The 18972-nt window shown below is 45.3% G+C and overlaps 1 protein-coding gene across 1 annotated transcript in view; it reads left to right on the top strand.

Annotated features, from left to right (window-relative positions):
• LOC110508193 (glypican-1) overlaps nt 1–18972 on the top strand; it is a 136478-nt gene that overhangs the window by 93563 nt on the left and 23943 nt on the right. The window contains exon 5 of the mRNA XM_036965987.1: nt 91–254. Within this exon, the coding sequence (XP_036821882.1) occupies nt 91–254 (164 nt within the window). The remainder of the gene's footprint in view (nt 1–90; nt 255–18972) is intronic.

The following is an 18972-nucleotide window of genomic DNA, read 5'->3' as shown; positions in this document are numbered from 1 at the left end:
TCTTAACTATATGAGGCCGTTATATTGCTTTAGCTATCACTTGTGTATTGTATGAAGAGCGTTTTACTAATAAAGTTATTATGATTGTAGGTGATGACTACCTGGAGTGTGTGTCCAAGCAGTCGGAGACGCTGCGACCCTTTGGTGACACCCCCCGAGACCTCAAGTTGAAAGTGACACGTACATTTGTGGCGGCACGCTCCTTTGTCCAGGGACTGGTGATCAGCGGGGAGGTGGTTCGCAAGGTGTCACAGGTAAGACTGACCCATCTTTCTCCGTCTATCTTTGTCAGTGTTGTTTATCTCCTCTCTCTCCTCATTTCTCTCTCTCTCTTCCCCTCTCTCTCTCTTCTATTTTATTTTTTCTCATCCTTTCTCAAACCTGCTGTACATCAAGCTGGCATCAATCTGGCACGACCACCGTGAAACTTTAAAACGCATTTGGAGCTTTGAGATACAAGCATTCCATCAAACTAATGTTACCGCATAATGTAAAAAAATGGCGGAAAGGTTCCACGGATCCTACAATATCCAGCATTTATTTTGTCTTGTCATGTTGTCTCTGGTTCCAGACCGTTCTTTATAGCGTTGTGTGTCGCACTGTGTACAGTAGTCCTCCAGCGGCTCCATACTTCTTCTCTCGAACAGTGTGTGGTCAACACTGGGCCAAATAACAGCATATAAACAGTGCTGGGTATCTCATTGCAAGCCAATCAATCTCTAATGGAGTAACGGAGGAACAGAAGAGGGAGACATCTAGGACCATAACACCAGGTTGTTTACACACACAGTGTGTACAGGAGAGGGACAGAGTGAACCACAGCTCTGGACAATGTTAATAGAATGACCTGAGGGAGAGAAAGGGAAGGAGAGGAGAGCGGAAAAGGGTGAGGATAGTGGAGGAGGAGAGGAGAGTGGAGGAATGGAGGAGAGAGATAAGGAGGAAGAAAAGGGGAGACAAGGAGAAATGGAGTGGAGAGAGGAGGAGAGGAAGGTATAAGAGGGTAAATGGAGGAATTGAGGAGGGGGGAGATGTATGCCTCATGTGGAGTCTGGAGTCTGATTGGACCAGCCAGGGGGGCAGAGGGCTGAGTGGAATGCCAGAAGGCATGCTGGGATATGGGTACCCTCTCTCCCTCCCTGCCTTCTCCCTGTGGTTCTAATCAGACTGTAATAGGGATTGTGGTGGATTGTGCTGTTAGGAGAAAGTGAAATGAGCGAGAGAGAGAGACAGAGGGAAAGTACAGTAGAGGGTTTGGGTGAGAGGGAGAGAGAGCATCGAGAGAGTGGAAGTGAGAGAAAGGAGTGAGTGGAAGGGACACTCATGTACACACATGTTGACCTTGACAAGAGATCACCGTGAGATGTACACCTACACCTCGTCCCACCCCTGCCAATCAAATCATACGGTACCACATAAAGTAGACCCACGATAGCTCTATCATTTGTGTGTGTGCATATGTGAATGTGCCCAAGAGTACACCCTGACCTCATTGAGAATGGCAGCGGCTGCCAGCGCCCTGGCATTAGTGCAGGGATGACATTTTGTAATTTTGTAAAAGCCGCTCTAATTACTTACACATTTTCCCCAGCCGACCTCATTTAATGAACATATCGCTCAATGTCCTTCAGCAGCAGCAAAACGGCTACAGTCAGGAAATATGGATCAGATCAAGTAGCTCTGGGGAGACAAGGGAGGAGAAGGGGGGAGGGAGGAGAGGGGATAAAAGGGAAGAGAAGGGAAGAGAACAGAAGGGAGGAGAAGGGCGGAGAGGGAGAAGAAAGGAACAAAGGAAGGAGAAGGAAGAGAAGGGAAGGGAGGAGAAGGAAGAGAAGGGAAGGGAGGAGAAGGAAGAGAAGGGAAGGGAGGAGAAGGAAGAGAAGGGAAGGGAGGAGGTAGAAGGGAGGAAAGGGAAGAAAAGGGAAGGGAGGAGAAGGAAGAGAAGGGAAGGGAAGAGAAGGTAGAGAAGGGAAGGGAGGAGAAGGAAGAGAAGGGAGGAGAAGGGAGGAGAAGGAAGAGAAGGGAAGGGAGGAGAAGGAAGAGAAGGGAAGGGAAGGGAGGAGAAGGAAGAGAAGGGAAGGGAAGGGAGGAGAAGGTAGAAGGAAGGGGCAGGGAGGAGAAGGAAGAGAAGGGAAGGGAGAAGAAGGAAGAGAAGGGAAGGGAGGAGAAGGTAGAAGGGAGGGGGAGGGAGGAGAAGGAAGAGAAGGGAAGGGAGGAGAAGGAAGAGAAGGGAAGGGAGGAGAAGGTAGAAGGGAGGGGAAGGGGGGAGAAGGAAGAGAAGGGAAGGGAGAAGAAGGAAGAGAAGGGACGGGAGGATAAGGTAGAGAAGGGAAGGGAGGAGAAGGAAGAGAAGGGAAGGGAAGGGAGGAGAAGGAAGAGAAGGGAAGGGAGGAGAAGGTAGAAGGAAGGGGAAGGGAGGAGAAGGAAGAAAAGGGAAGGGGGAAGAAGGAAGAGAAGGGAAGGGAGGAGAAGGTAGAAGGGAGTGGAAGGGAGGAGAAGGAAGAGAAGGGAAGGGAGGAGAAGGAAGAGAAGGGAAGGGAGGAGAAGGAAGAGAAGGGAAGGGAGGAGAAGGAAGAGAAGGGAAGGGAGGAGAAGGAAGAGAAGGGAAGGGAGGAGGTAGAAGGGAGGAGAGGGAAGAAAAGGGAAGGGAGGAGAAGGAAGAGAAGGGAAGGGAGGAGAAGGTAGAGAAGGGAAGGGAGGAGAAGGAAGAGAAGGGAGGAGAAGGGAGGAGAAGGAAGAGAAGGGAAGGGAGGAGAAGGAAGAGAAGGGAAGGGAAGGGAGGAGAAGGAAGAGAAGGGAAGGGAGGAGAAGGTAGAAGGAAGGGGCAGGGAGGAGAAGGAAGAGAAGGGAAGGGAGAAGAAGGAAGAGAAGGGAAGGGAGGAGAAGGTAGAAGGGAGGGGGAGGGAGGAGAAGGAAGAGAAGGGAAGGGAGGAGAAGGAAGAGAAGGGAAGAGGAGGAGAAGGTAGAAGGGAGGGGAAGGGGGAGAAGGAAGAGAAGGGAAGGGAGAAGAAGGAAGAGAAGGGAAGGGAGGAGAAGGTAGAGAAGGGAAGGGAGGAGAAGGAAGAGAAGGGAAGGGAAGGGAGGAGAAGGAAGAGAAGGGAAGGGAGGAGAAGGTAGAAGGAAGGGGAAGGGAGGAGAAGGAAGAGAAGGGAAGGGGGAAGAAGGAAGAGAAGGGAAGGGAGGAGAAGGTAGAAGGGAGGGGAAGGGAGGAGAAGGAAGAGAAGGGAAGGGAGGAGAAGGAAGAGAAGGGAAGGGAGGAGAAGGAAAAGAAGGGAAGGGTGGAGAAGGAAGAGAAGGGAAGGGAGGAAAAGGAAGAGAAGGGAAGGGAGGAGAAGGTAGAAGGGAGGGGAAGGGAGGAGAAGGAAGAGAAGGGAAGGGAGGAGAAGGAAGAGAAGGGAAGGGAGGAGAAGGAAGAGAAGGGGAGGGAGGAGAAGGAAGAGAAGGGAAGGGAGGAGAAGGAAGAGAAGGGAAGGGAGGAGAAGGTAGAAGGGAGGGGGAGGGAGGAGAAGGAAGAGAAGGGAAGGGAGGAGAAGGGGGACAAGGGATAAGTAGGGAGACAAAGGAGGAGATGGGAAGATAAGGAAAGGGAGGAGCTGGAGGGGAAGGTAGAAGGGAGGGGGAGGGAGAGAAGGAAGGAAGGAGACTGGAGAAGAAGGTAGGAGAAGGGAGGAGAAGGGAGTGGAAGGGAGGGGAAAGGGAGGAGAAGGTAGGAGAAAGGAGATAAGGGAGGAGAAGGGAGACAAGGGAGGAAAAGGGAGGGGGGGGGAGGGGAGAGAAGGTAGGAGAAGGGAGGAGGAGGTAGGAGAGGGAGAAGGAGGAGAAGGGAGACAAGGGAGTAGCATGGAGACAAGGGAGGAGAGGGAAGGGAGAAGACAGGAAGGGAAGGTAGAAGGGGGAAAGGGAGATAAGGGAGGGGGGAGACACAGGAGGAGAGGGAGACAAGAGAGGAGAAGGGAAGAAATGTATGAGAAGGGAGGGGAGGTAGATGGGAGGGGAAGGGAGAGAAGGGAGGAGAAGAGAAGGGAAGAGAAGGGAAGGGTAGGAAAGGGGAGGGCGGGTAAAAGGGAGAGGAAGGGAGAGATGTGAGGAGAAGGGGGAGAAGGGATGTAAGAAGAGGAGGGGGAAAGGGAGGTGAAGGGAGTGGAAGGGAGAAGGAATAAGGGAAGGAAGGAGAATGGAGGGGAAGGTAGAAAGGGAGGAGAAACGAGGAGAAGGAAGGAGAAAGGAGGAGAAAGGAGACAAGGGAGGGGGAGGAAGAAGGGAGGAGAAGGGAGGGAGATAAAAGGAAGATAAGGGAGAAGAAGGGAGACAAGGGAGGACTAGGGAGAACAGATAGGAGAGAGAGAAGGGAAGGGAGGAGAAGGGAGGGAAAGGGAAGGGAGGGGAAGGTAGGAGGGAGGAGAAGGGAGGAGAGGGAGGGGTGGGTAGAAGGAAGGAGAAGGGAGATGAGAAGGGAGGGAAGGGAAGACAATGGAGGGGTGGGAGACAAGGGAGGAGGAGAGAGACAAGGGAGTAGAAGGGAGACAAGGGAGTAAATGGGAGACAAGGGAAGAGAAGGGAAGGTAGAATAAGGGAGGGTAAGGGAGAGAAGGGAAGAGAGAAGGGAGAAGAAGGGAGGAGGTGTGGGGGAGAGAGACATTGGAGGAGAAGGGAGACAAGGGAGGAGAAGGGTACAGAAGGGAAGGGAGGAGAAGGGAGAACGGAGGGGAATGGATCAGAAGGAGAAGGTAGGAGAAGGGAGGATAAAGTGAGGAGAGGGAGGAGAAGGGAGAGAAGGGAGGAGAAGGGAGAGAAAGCGAGACAACGGAGGAGAGGGTAGGGGAAGGTAGGAGAAGGGAGGAGAGGGGGGAGAAGGGGGGGAAGGGAGGAGAGAGGAAGGGAAGGAGAAGGGAAGGAGGGAGAATGGAGGGGAAGGTAGAAAGTAGGGGAAGGTAGGAGAAAGGAGGAGAAGGGAGGGGAAGGTTGAAGGGAGGAGAAAGGAGGGGAAGGGAGGATAAGGGAGGGGAAGGTTGAAGGGAGGGAAAGGGAGGGGAGGAGAAAGGAGGGACATAAGTGGTGTGTGTGTGTGAGATAGCTAGCAACTGCTTATCAGCATGGCACCGCACAGGCTGGCAGTGCTCTGCAGTCCTGTAAGCCGATCTGGCTGGTCTGGAGGGCAGACCCAGAGGGCATACGTCATGAATGGAAATGCCAGCTAACCGTGTCAACCCATGCTAATACTCCTCCTTGTTCCCCTTCTACAGTATGCCTGCGGCTAGGCTATGCTAACTGTTGCCATGCTAATGCCTGACTTTATTCCCGTACGTCCATGCTAATTCTAATGCTTGTTCACCTGTCACAGAAGTCTATGCCTGTGGCTAAGCTAGCTAGGCTACGCTAACTGTTTCCATGCTAATGATTTGCCTTATGCTCACGGCTACATTTGGCTTCGCTACCTTTGGTATTGGTAATTCTAGGCTTTATTCCCTTATGCTTGCAGCTACACCACACTATGCTACGCTGTGTGTGCTTAATTGAGCCATCCCGAGGTCCTTTTGTGTGGGCTGCATGTCTTGTCTCCTCTACAGGGACACACAGAGAGACTGAGGCCGGGATAGATGCATCACGCTAACATTCTAACGTCACATCAGCACAATACTGTTAACCCTTACCTTGCCTTACAGAGCGACCATTTCTGTGGTGTACACATTGTTAGTATACTTTCACTCATGGCTAATAGAAAAATATAGGTACTAATAGTTGATATTAACCCTTTGATTTCCTTTTTTCATAAAGGATAGCGTGAACAGTATTTTTCTCTATTGTTACAATATCAATCTTTCCCCAGAGAGTAAGGAAAAATATCTCATTGGTGCGCTGATTTGAACACTCCCCTTGCCCTGTGCGTGACTGGGGACATTTTTCACCAGTTCACCAATATTGACCCCCTACAGAAGAGCAGATATTTCTCAGTAGTAGTGATCTGATTTTAACCTTACTCTTGTGTAGAGGGGGCCATTTCTCATGGGTGCGCTGATATTAACAAACCCCTCAGCCAGGGGGGACATTTTTCAGAGGCGCACTGACATTAACTGCTATAGCTGGAGCTGATTGCCTGAGCCCCTGGCTGTGCTTTATGGTGCCGTTTCCTTTCCAAATGCTTCAATCTGGCAACAACGCCTTTTTACTGCCCAGCTCCACACACTCCTGCCTGCAGATGTGTGTGTGTGTGTGTGTGTGTGTGTGTGTGTGTGTGTGTGTGTGTGTGTGTGTGTGTGTGTGTGTGTGTGTGTGTGTGTGTGTGTGTGAGAGCCTCAAAGTAGAGGTCTGTGCAGTCCGATTTCTTCATCCCACCCACAGCTACAGGTCCCACACCCAACCCTAAGAAATTGGTTAAATTACCAGAGAGTCTCACATGGCCCATTATATTAGGCTAGCGGTATTACTGGGATATACAATGCTCAAAAAAATAAAGGGAACACTTAAACAACACAATGTAACTCCAAGTCAATCACACTTCTGTGACATCAAACTGTCCACTTAGAAAGCAGCACTGATTGACAATACATTTCACATGCTGTTGTGCAAATGGAATAGACAACAGGTGGAAATTATAGGCAATTAGCAAGACACACCCAATAAAGGAGTGGTTCTGCAGGTGGTGACCACAGACCACTTCTCAGTTCCTATGCTTCCTGGCTGATGTTTTGGTCACTTTTGAATGCTGGCGGTGCTTTCACTCTAGTGATAGCATGAGACGGAGTCTACAACCCACACAAGTGGCTCAGGTAGTGCAGCTCATCCAGGATGGCACATCAATGCGAGCTGTGGCAAGAAGGTTTGCTGTGTCTGTCAGCGTAGTGTCCAGAGCATGGAGGCGCTACCAGGAGACAGGCCAGTACATCAGGAGACGTGGAGGAGGCCGTAGGAGGGCAACAACCCAGCAGCAGGACCGCTACCTCCGCCTTTGTGCAAGGACGAGCAGGAGGAGCACTGCCAGAGCCCTGCAAAGTGAACTCCAGCAGGCCACAAACGTGAATGTGTCTGCTCAAACGGTCAGAAACAGACTCCATGAGGGTGGTATGAGGGCCCGACGTCCACAGGTTGGGGTTGTGCTTACAGCCCAACACTGTGCAGGACATTTGGCATTTGCCAGAGAACACCAAGATTGGCAAATTCGCCACTGGCGCCCTGTGCTCTTCACAGATGAAAGCAGGTTCAGACTGAGCACATGTGACAGACGTGACAGAGTCTGGAGACGCTGTGGAGAACATTCTGCTGCCCGCAACATCCTTCAGCATGACCGGTTTGGCGGTGGGTCATTCATGGTGTGGGGTGGCATTTCTTTGGGGCCGCACAACCCTCCATGTGCTCGCCAGAGGTAGCCTGACTGCCATTAGGTACCGAGATGAGATCCTCAGACCCCTTGTGAGACCATATGCTGGTGCGGTTGGCCCTGGGTTCCTCCTAATGCAAGACAATGCTAGACCTCATGTGGCTGGAGTGTGTCAACAGTTCCTGCAAGAGGAAGGCATTGATGCTATGGACTGGCCCGCCGGTTCCCCAGACCTGAATCCAATTGAGCACATCTGGGACATCATGTCTTGCTCCATCAACCAACGCCACGTTGCACCACAGACTGTCCAGGAGTTGGCTGATTCTTTAGTCCAGGTCTGGGAGGAGATCCCTCAGGAGACCATCCACCACCTCATCAAGAGCATGCCCAGGCGTTGTAGGGAGGTCATACAGGCACGTGGAGGCCACACACACTACTGAGCCTCATTTTGACTTGTTTTAAGGACATTACATCAAAGTTGGATCAGCTTGTAGTGTGGTTTTCCACTTTAACTTTGAGTGTGACTCCAAATCCAGACCTCCATGGGTTGATACATTTGATTTCCATTGATCATTTTTGTGTGATTTTGTTGTCAGCACATTCAACTATGTAAAGAAAAAAGTATTTAATAAGAATATTTCATTCATTCAGATCTAGGATGTGTTATTTTAGTGTTCCCTTTATTTTTTTGAGAAGTGTATAAGCCGATAGGCTAGACATAGCTTGTAGAGTTGGAGAGAGAGCAGACAGAGAGAGCAGCAAGAATGATGAGAGAGGACACTTGCATGTTGTCTTGAGCTACGCTTTGCTTATAGGACATAGCCTATCTTTTAGGAGTGGGACGAATTGCCGGCAGAACTTGAATGTGTGTTTTTCTGGGTCTGGGGATCAGTATCTTAAGTCACAGGTGGGCGGTTGTATACTGAGTACAGAGAGCATGAATACAAATGCAAAAAAGTATGAATACAAATTAAAATGTTGGGAGAGAAAAGTAAGATGGGGTGAAGAGAGTGATAAAACATGAAATATGGACAGGATATATGACTAGGATATAGGACTAGGATATAGGACTAGTAATAAGACTATGATATAAGACTAGGTTATAGGACTAGGATATATGACTAGGATATATGACTAGGATATAGGACTAGTAATAAGACTATGATATAGGACTAGGTTATATGACTAGGATATAGGACTAGGATATAGGACTAGTAATAAGACTATGATATAGGACTAGGTTATAGGACTAGGATATAGGACTAGGATATAGGACTAGTAATAAGACTATGATATAGGACTAGGTTATAGGACTAGGATATAGGACTAGGATATAGGACTAGTAATAAGACTATGATATAGGACTAGGATATAGGACTAGTAATACGACTATGATATAGGACTAGGTTATAGGACTAGGATATATGACTAGGATATAGGACTAGGATATAGGACTAGTAATAATACTATGATATAGGACTAGGTTATAGGACTAGGATATAGGACTGGGATATAGGACTAGTAATAAGACTATGATATAGGACTAGGTTATAGGACTATGATATAGGACTAGGATATAGGACTAGTAATACGACTAGAATTACAACTAGGACATAGGACTAGTAATATGACTAGAAATATGACTAGGATATATGACTAGGTTATAGGACTAGGACATAGGACTAGTAATAAGACTAGGACATAGGACTAGTAATAGGACTAGGATATAGGACTAGGATATAGGACTAGTAATAAGACTATGATATAGGACTAGGATATAGGACTAGTAATAAGACTATGATATAGGACTAGGTTATAGGACTATGATATAGGACTAGGATATAGGACTAGTAATAAGACTAGTAATACAACTAGGACATAGGTCTAGTAATATGACTAGAAATATGACTAGGATATATGACTAGGTTATAGGACTAGGATATAGGACTAGTAATAAGACTAGGACATAGGACTAGTAATAGGACTAGTAATAGGACTATGATATAGGACTAGGATATAGGACTAGTAATAAGACTATGATATAGGACTAGGTTATAGGACTAGGATATAGGACTAGTAATAAGACTATGATATAGGACTAGGATATAGGACTAGAAATAAGACTATGATATAGGACTAGGTTATAGGACTAGGATATAGGACTAGGATATAGGACTAGGATATAGGACTAGTAATAAGACTATGATATAGGAATAGGTTATAGGACTAGGATATAGGACTAGGATATAGGACTAGGATATAGGACTAGTAATAAGACTATGATATAGGACTAGGGTACAGGACTAGGATATAGGACTAGGATATAGGACTAGTAATGAGACTAGTAATACAACTAGGACATAGGACTAGTAATATGACTAGAAATATGACTAGGATATATGACTAGGATATAGGACTAGGATATAGGACTAGTAATAAGACTAGGACATAGGACTAGTAATAGGACTAGTAATAGGACTTATTATGTGACTTTTTAAGCATTTTTTTCACAGCTCTACACACTGACCTGACACTAGTTAACCTTTGAAGTATAGTGAATTAAGAGCAAGAGTGCTGTGTGTGTGTATGTGTGTGCTCATGCATGCATTTGCCCACATTAAGTGTGTTGGTGTTTCATACCACCATGACAGTAGCACTACTATATGTATGAATCACTCTTACCACTGAGAACCTGACTTCAGATCCCAGTGACAGGAGCTTCTATATACATGTCAGACAGGTTCTGGGAATAGGGTTCTCTCTTCCCAAGCCCTCCCCCTCTCTCTCGAACTTTCTTTCTCTCTCTCCTCTGTCTTTCTCTCAATTCAATAAAAAATTTACAATAAACAAAAGTTCCAAAAGAATAAAGACATTTCAAATGTCATATTATGTATATATACAGTTGTAATGATGTGCAAATAGTTAAAGTAAAGTATAAAATGGATAATAAATAAAATAAATATAGGTTGTTCTTCACTGGTTGCCCTTTTTTTGTGGCAACAGGTCACAAATATTGCTTCTGTGATTGCACACTGCGGTATTTCACCCAATAGATATGGGAGCTTGCTTATGGGGCTCTTCTCCAGGTTTATTTCTCTGTAGGTGATGGCTTTGTTATGGAAGGTTTGGGAATTGCTTCCTTTTAGGTAGTTGTAAAATTTTACAGCTCTTTTCTGGATTTTGATAACCTGTCTAGGCGGAACCCCTCGCCAACAGCCAATGAAATTGCAGTGCGCCAAATACAAATCAACAGAAATCTCAGAAATCTAATTTCTCAAACATACAAGTATTAGGCACCATTTTAAAGATAAAATTATCATTAGTCCAGTCACAGTGTCTGATTTCAAAAATGCTTTCCCACGAAAACTCCACAAACGATTATGTTAGGTCACCACCAACTCACAGAAAAACCCAGCCATTTTTCCAGCCAAAGAGAGGAGTCACAAAAAGCACAAATAGAGATCAAATGAATCACTAACCTTTGATAAGCTTCATCAAATGACACTCATAGGACTTCATGTTACACAATACATGTATGTTTTGTCGGTAAAGTTCATATTGATATCCAAAAATCTTATTTTACATTGGCGTGTTACGTTCAGTAGTTCCAAAACATGCAGTGATATTGCAGAGAGCCACATGAATTCACAGAAATACTCATAATAAATGTTGTTGAAAATACAACTATTATACATGGATCTTTAGATACACGTCTCCTTCATGCAACCGCTGTGTCAGATTTCAAAAACATTTTCCGGAAAAAGCATAATCTGAGAACCGCGCTCAGAGCCCAAACCAGCCAGAGAAATATCCGCCATGTTGGGTAGTCAACATTATTCATAAATAGCATTATAAATATTCACTTACCTATGATGATTTTCATCAGAATGCACTCCCAGGAATCTCAGTTCCACAATAAATGCTTGTTTTGTTCGATAATGTCCATCATTTATGTCCATTTATGTCCAATAGCGTCTTTTGTTATGGCGTTTGGGTAAAACAAATCCAAAATTGCGATCTGGTCCATTCGGACGAAACGTTCAAAAAGTAATATTACAGGTCGAAGAAACTTGTCAAACTAAGTATAGAATCAATCTTTAGGATGCTTTTATCATAAAAGTTCTATAATGTTCCAACCTGAGAATTCCCTTGTTTGTAGAAAAGCAATGGAACGAGAGCTACCTCACAAGTGAAAGCGCGTGACTGAGAACGAGGCTGTAGGCAGACCCCTTAGTCAAACAACTCCCATCCGGCCCCCCTTCACATGAGCAGCCTGAAACAACGTTTTAAAGAAGGTTGACATCTAGTGAAAGCCTTAGGAAGTGCAAAATAACCCATATCCCACTGTGTATTCGATAGGGGTCAGTTCAAAAACTACAAACCTCAGATTTCACACTTCCTGTTTGGATTTTTTTTCAGGTTTTTGCCTGCCATATGAGTTTTGTTATACTCACAGACATCATTTAAACAGTTTTAGAAACTTTAGAGTGTTTACTATCCAATACTACTAATAATATGCATATATTAGCATCTGGGACTGAGTAGGAGGCAATTCACTCTGGGCACGCTATTCATCCAAAAGTGAACATGCTGCCCCCTACCCCAAACAAGATAATTAACTGATATTAGCCTAATTCTGCTCTGCATGCATTATTTGGTGTTTTAAGTTCTACACTGAGGATATTTTTGCAGAAATCTGCATGCAGAGTCTCAATTTGGTGTTTGTTCCATTTTGTGAATTCTTGGTTGGTGAGTGGACCCCAGACCTCACAACCATAAAGGGCAATGGGTTCTATAAATATTTCAAGTATTTTTAGCCACATCCTAAATAATGTTGAATTTTATGTTCCTTTTGACGGCATAAAAGGCCCTCCTTGCCTTGTCTCTCAGATCTTTCACAGCTTTATGGAATTTGTTAGGGTGTGTAGTGTGAATACATGGTCTGTCGTACGGTAATGTGGTAAAAAGACAATTTGACATTTGCTCAGTACATTGATTTCGCTGAGGAAATGTACGCGTCTGCTGTTAATGATAATGCAGAGGATTTTCCCAAGGTTGCTGTTGACGCATATATAAAATTTGTCTCTACTTTTGTGGATTGGGGTGATCAGTCCTTGGTTCCAAATTATGGGGAAGATGCCAGAGCTGAGGATGATGTTAAAGAGTTTAAGAATAGCCAATTGGAATTTGTGGTATGTATATTTTATAATTTCATTTAAGGATACCACAGGCCTTTTTGGGTTGGACGGTTTGTATTTTGTCCTGTAGTTCATTCAATGTAATTGAAGAATCCAGTGGGTTCTGGTAGTCTTTAATAGTTGATTCAAAGATTTGTATTTGATCATGTATATGTTTTTGCTGTTTGTTCTTTGTTACAGAGCCAAAAAGATTGGAGAAGTGGTTTATCCATAAATCTCAGTTTTGGATAGATAACTCTTTGTGTAGTTGTTTGTTTAGAGTTTTTCAATTTTCCCAGAAGTGGTTAGATTCTATGGATTCTTCAATTACATTGAGCTGAATTCTGACGTGCTGTGCATTCTTTTTCCATAGTGTATTTCTGTATTGTTTTAGTGATTCAACATAGTGAAGTCGTAGGCTCATGTTTTCTGGGTCTCTATGTTTTTGGTTGGATAGATTTCTCAATTTCTTTCTTAGGTTTTTGCATTCTTCATCAAACCATTGAGCATTGTTGTTCATTTTCTTAGGTTGTCTTCTTGAAATGTTTAGATTTGATAGCGAAGCTGAGAGGTCAAATATACTGTTTAGGTTTTCTACTGCCAAGTTTACATCATCACTATTACAGTGAAACATTTTGTCCACGAAATTGTCTAGAAGGGATTGAATTGGTTGTTGCCTAATAGTTTTTTGGTAGATCTCCACACTACTTTCCTTCCATCTATAGCATTTCTTAATATTATTAAGTTCCTTTGGCTTTGATGCCTCATTATTGAGCAAAGCTCTGTTCAAGTAGAGTGGGATTTTGCTGTGATCTGATAGGGGTGTCAGTGGACTAACTGTGAACACTCTAAGAGACTCTGGGTTGAGGTCAGTGATTTAGTAGTGTACAGTACTACTGCCAAGAGATGAGCTGTATGCGCACCTACCATAGGAGTCCCCTCGAAGCCTACCATTGACTACAGTCGAAGTCAGAAGTTCACACACACTTAGGTTGGAGTCATTAAAACTCGTTTTTCAACCACTACACAAATTTCTTGCTAACAAACTATAGTTTTGGCAAGCCGGTTAGGATATCTACTTTGTGAATGACAAAAGTAATTTTTCCAACAATTGTTGTTTACAGACAGATTATTTCACTTATATTTCACTGTATCACAATTCCAGTGGGTCATAAGTTTACATACACTTAGTTGACTGTGCCTTTAAACAGCTTGGAAAATTCCAGATAATGATGTCATGGCTTTAAAAGCTTCTGATAAGCTAATTGACATCATTTGAGTCAATTACAGGTGGACCTGTGGATGTATTTCAAGGCCAACCTTGAACTCAGTGCCTCTTTGCTTGACATCATGGGCAAATCATAAGAAATCAGCCAAGACCTCAAAATTATTTTTGTAGACCTCCACAAGTCTGGTTCATCCTTGGGAGCAAATTCCAAACGCCTGAATGTACCACGTTCATCTGTACAAACAATAGTATGCAAGTATAAACACCATGGGACCACGCAGCCGTCATACCGCTCAGGAAGGAGACGCGTTCTGTCTCCTAGAGATAAACGTACTTTGATGCGAAAAGTGCAAATCAATCCCAGAACAACAGCAAAGGACCCTGTGAAGATGCTGGAGGAAATACGTACAAAAGTATCTATATCCACAGTAAAATTTGTCCTATTGCGACATAACCTGAAAGGCTGCTCAGCAAGGAAGAAGCCACTGCTCCAAAACCGCCATAAAAAATCCTGACTACGGTTTGCAACTGCACATGGGGACAAAGATTGTACTTTTTGGAGAAATGTCCTCTGGTCTGATGAAACAAAAATAGAACTGTTTGGCCATAATGACCATCAATATGTTTGGAGGAACACGGGGGAGGCTTGCAAGCTGAAGAACTCCATCCCAACCGTGAAGCACGGGGGTGGCAGCATTAAGTTGTGGGAGTGCTTTGCTGCAGGAGGGACTGGTGCACTTCACAAGATAGATGGCTTCATGAGGTAGGAAAATTATGTGGAAATATTGAAGCAACATCTCAAGACATCAGTCAGGAAGTTAAAGCTTGGTCACAGATGGGTCTTCTAAATGGACAATGACCCCAAGCATACTTCCAAAGTAGGGGCAAAATGGCTTAAGGACAACAAAGTCAAGGTATTGGAGTGGCCATCTCAAATCCCTGACCTCAATCCTATAAAAAATGTGTGGACAGAACTGAAAAACGTGTACGAGCAAGGTGGCCTACAAACCTGACTCCGTTACACCAGCTCTGTCAGGAGGAATGGGCCAAAATTCACCCAACTTATTCTGGGAAGCTTGTGGAAGGCTACCTGAAACGTTTGACCCAAGTCAAACAATTTAAAGGCAATGCTACCAAATACTAATTGAGTGTATGTAATCTTCTGACCCACTGGGAATGTGATGAAAGAAATAAAAGCCGAAATAAATCATTCTCTCTAATATTATTCTGACATTTCACATTCTTAAAATAAAGTGGTGATCCTAACTGACCTAAAACAGGGAATTGTTACTTGGATTAAATGTCAGGAATTGTGAAAAACTGAGATAGGTGTTCGTCCTCCTGTGTGCTGAGGGTGTCAGGTTCTTGTCCAGTTCTGGCATTTAGGTCACCACAGACTAGTACATGTCCCTGGGCTTGGAAATGGTTGATCTCTCCATCTAGGAAGGAGAAGCTGTCATCGTTCAATTATGGGGATTTTGGTAGCACATGTGAGGACATTTTTCTCTGTTGAGATATTTTCCTTATGAATTTCTAGCCAGATGAAAAAGGTTCCTGTTTTGACTAATTTAATAGAGTGGGTTAGGTCTGCTTTATTCCAAATTAGCATACCCCCGGAGTCTCTTCCCTTTTTCACACCTGGTAGTTTGGTGGATGGGACTACCAGCTATCTGTAACCTAGAGGGCAACCAGTGGGTCCATTTACTTTATACCATGTTTCTTGTAGGATGACATATTCTGTATTCCAATTTATTTGATGAAGTCTGGGTTTCTGCTCTTTATGCCAAAGACAGATAACCTCAGACCTTGTATATTCCAGGATGAGATTGTAAAATGTTGTGTTCCATAGTGTCTAGTGTTGTTTTTGTGTGGTTTTGGCCCGGACCATCACAGTAGGTGTGAGCAGAGCATGTTAAGCATCTGATACATACCTCTTAGGTCGCAGGATGGGGCTTGGGCGGGTGTAATAGTGGGGGTTGGGCCTGTTGCTCTTCTCACGGCCGGGGCATATGTCCTACTGTCATGTTGGGGCATAGGGTGGGCAGAACGGGCATAGCTCTGATATGGGTGGCCTATATAGAGTGTGGCCAGAGTTTGCTTGGGGTGGTCTTAGCTGGTTGGGGTGTGGCTAGTGATGCTGTGGTCTGGGTGTAGGTCCTCTTTTTATTTCACCTTTATTTAACCAGGTAAGCAAGTTGAGAACAAGTTCTCATTTACAACTGCGACCTGTGACTAACCTCTTGGCATGGGTTCTCTCGGTGCAGGTCCTTCAGCAGGGGTTCTGGGAGGGTGTCTCCCTGGTCTGGGCAGGGTGTCCATTACTGTGTTGCTCCTGGGGCTACGGTTGAGGGTGACGTCCTTCAGGGTCCCCCTCTTGCTCTCTCTCTCTCTCTCTCTCTCTGTCTCTCTCTTGCAGTGCATGCTGGGAGTTTTTGGGAATTTGAGTGTTTCGTGTGGAGGGCTCTGTCCTAACTTGTTTTCTTGATTCTCTTCTTGGTCTTTTCTTTCCATTTTTCTTTTCTATGGTGGAGGGTTAATGCACTGTTTGTTTTAGCAGTACCCACTGTTCTTTTCAAAGTTAGGGTGGAAGTGGACAGAATTTAGTTTCCAGGGGTTTGGAAGGTGTGGTGTGCGTGATATTTTCCCAGCCTAGCACGGAGGAGACACTGTCGTTAGGGCATGGGATTCAGGTGTGTTTCTGAGAATGGAGTTAAGGTGGAGGAGGTTCTGCTCGCGGTCGGTGAACAGGTAGAAGCTGAATTTATACATTCCGCTTCCAGAATGAACAAAGCTGTGGTTGTTTTCATGAAAAGAGCAAATTTGGTGGGTAGGCTCATTGCTAGTGGAATATTTGTTAGGGGTGTGTTGGTGCCAATTTCTCCTGTTTCTACCCCTTTCGACCAGGGTGGTAGTTGCAAATTTGCCTCTGTTTATTATGGATGATCAAATCAGGAAATAGCTCAGTCGTTTTGGTAAGTTTGCAAGTGGTTTTCGTGTCTGCAGGTTTTCAGGCAGATGCCGTTAAGCATGTTGTTTCGTTCCGGAGGCAAGTGTTCATGTTTCTGAATAACAATGAGCAACACCAAAATTTGCATTTTAATGTGAGGCATGGGGAGGGGCTCTATGCAGGGTTTGCAAGTACAGATAGTTTACGGTGTTTTGAGTGTGAGGATTTGGGGCATAAGAGCTTTGCGTGCCCACATAAAAGCCGTAGACAAGGTGAGGGTACAAGCGCCAGTTGGAGAAATCGAGGTCAACGTGTAGGGGGCAATGAAACGCAGGCAGCAGAGGCTGGGCCTAGTCATGCCAGGGATGGTGTGTCGATGAGACTGGGCCTAGTCAGGCTAGAGATGGTAGGGTAGCTGAGTCTGTGCCTAGTCATGCTATGGATGGTGGTGTAGATGAGGCTGGGCCTAGTCATGCTATGGATGGTGGTGTAGATGAGGATGGGCCTAGTCATGCTATGGATGGTGGTGTAGATGAGGATGGGCCTAGTCATGCTATGGATGGTGGTGTAGATGAGGATGTGCCTAGTCATGCTATGGATGGTGGTGTAGATGAGGATGTGCCTGGTCATGTTATGGATGATGGTGTAGATGAGGCTGGGCCTGGTCATGTTATGGATGGTGGTGTGGATGAGGCTGGGTCTAGTCAGGTTATGCTAGTGGATGAGGAGAGTATAGTAGGGAAGTGTAAGAGACTAGGGGGAGGAGGAGGGTGTCAAGCGGAAAAGGAAAAAGGGGGAGAAGAAAGGAGGCTGGGGTGGTCAAAGGCACCAAGGATCCTTTGCCTGGTGCTGGGGGGGAGGCCCTGGCCAAAGAGGAAGGGCAGGTGGTCAGCATGGGAGATGGAGATGAGGAGGAGGAAGGTGAGTCTGAGGAAGAGGATGAATAGGAGGATTTTTTCCCGGAGCTGACAGCCAGTCAAGCAGAGGGGTCAAAGTACACGGTGATTTTTGATCCAAGAAAGTTTGTAAGATCAGTACAACATGCTATGAAAAATGAGGGGATGGTGTCCTCTCACCCAGGAAACAGTTTAGGTTGAGGAAGTGGGTCACAACATTGAGTGAAGGTTTACCTACAGACGCTGTTTAGATGAAGAGTTTCTTTCTGGCACTGGGGCTTTTTGAGCTTTGCTATGTCTCTTTCTTTGCTGGTTTTTCTCCCACTTCTTATGGAGACTCTTCGGGTAGGCTCGCTCAATATAAATTGTGCCAGAGATGTGGGAAAGAGGAGTGTGTTGGGTGAATATGTAAAACACAAAAAAGTACAGGTGTTGTTTCTTTACTCAGGCAAAGCTGGCTACTTGGTTAACAAGGAGGAATAGGGTCAAAGGCTCAGGGACAACTATTATTTAATGGGATGGTCTCTGCGTGCCTTAGGGTGGAATTTGAGTTTTATAAAATGGTAAAAATTGTGGAGGTGTTTCAGGAGATATGGTGTGTTGGGGGGGCTGTCTATACAGCTGGGGAAGGTGGGTTGGATATACGGTTGTGGAAGTGATGAGATTTTGGTTATTATGATGTTGTTTTTGTACCGTGGTGTAGAGGGCAAGGTGAGTATGGTGCATGTATGCAGTACTGCAGTACAGGAGATTTTTTGTGTTTTGTTTTAAGGGGGGTGGGGGATTTTAATGAAATTAAAATGTTTCAAGAAGGACAAAAAGTCAGTCTCTCTCTCCCCTCTCTCTGTCTCTCTCATCAAAACATTGATGGTCTGACTTATTATCTTGTCTCTCAAGTGGAGCAGTAGGTGGAGGAGAAGGGGAGGAGAAAAGGGGTAAAGTAGGAGAGGAGGGTGGACACGGGGCGTGCTGTATAGTCATGACAATAGACGGACACCATTTCATGCACCATGTTCCTTTGTCTTTGACTGTATGTTTCTGCTAACTAGGCTTTGTCTGACTTATGGTTGAATATTCCAGGAAAGCATCAGACTGACCCAGTTTGGTTTAAAGGAGTTTTGTATACCAAGCTGAGCCCTCTCTCTCTCCCTCTCTCTCTCTTTCTCTCGTTCTCTTTCTCTTTCTCTTTCTCTTTCTCTTCTCTCTCTCTCTTCTCACTCACTCACTCACTCACTCAGTCACACACACACACTGTAGTTTCGTATGCGGAGCAGGGGGTCTCTTGCGAGCAGGGCGTACTGGTATTAACCCAGTTCCAGTTTTAACGGACCAAGGCCCTTTCCTGTGGGAACAGCCCAGTGGGATAGAGTGAGAGAGAAGGAAAAGGAGAAGAAGGATGGGTGGATCGG

This window comes from Oncorhynchus mykiss, chromosome 28 (assembly GCF_013265735.2).
Source record: "Oncorhynchus mykiss isolate Arlee chromosome 28, USDA_OmykA_1.1, whole genome shotgun sequence".
NCBI lineage: Eukaryota > Metazoa > Chordata > Actinopteri > Salmoniformes > Salmonidae > Oncorhynchus > Oncorhynchus mykiss.
This window is presented reverse-complemented; position numbering and strand designations above follow the sequence as displayed.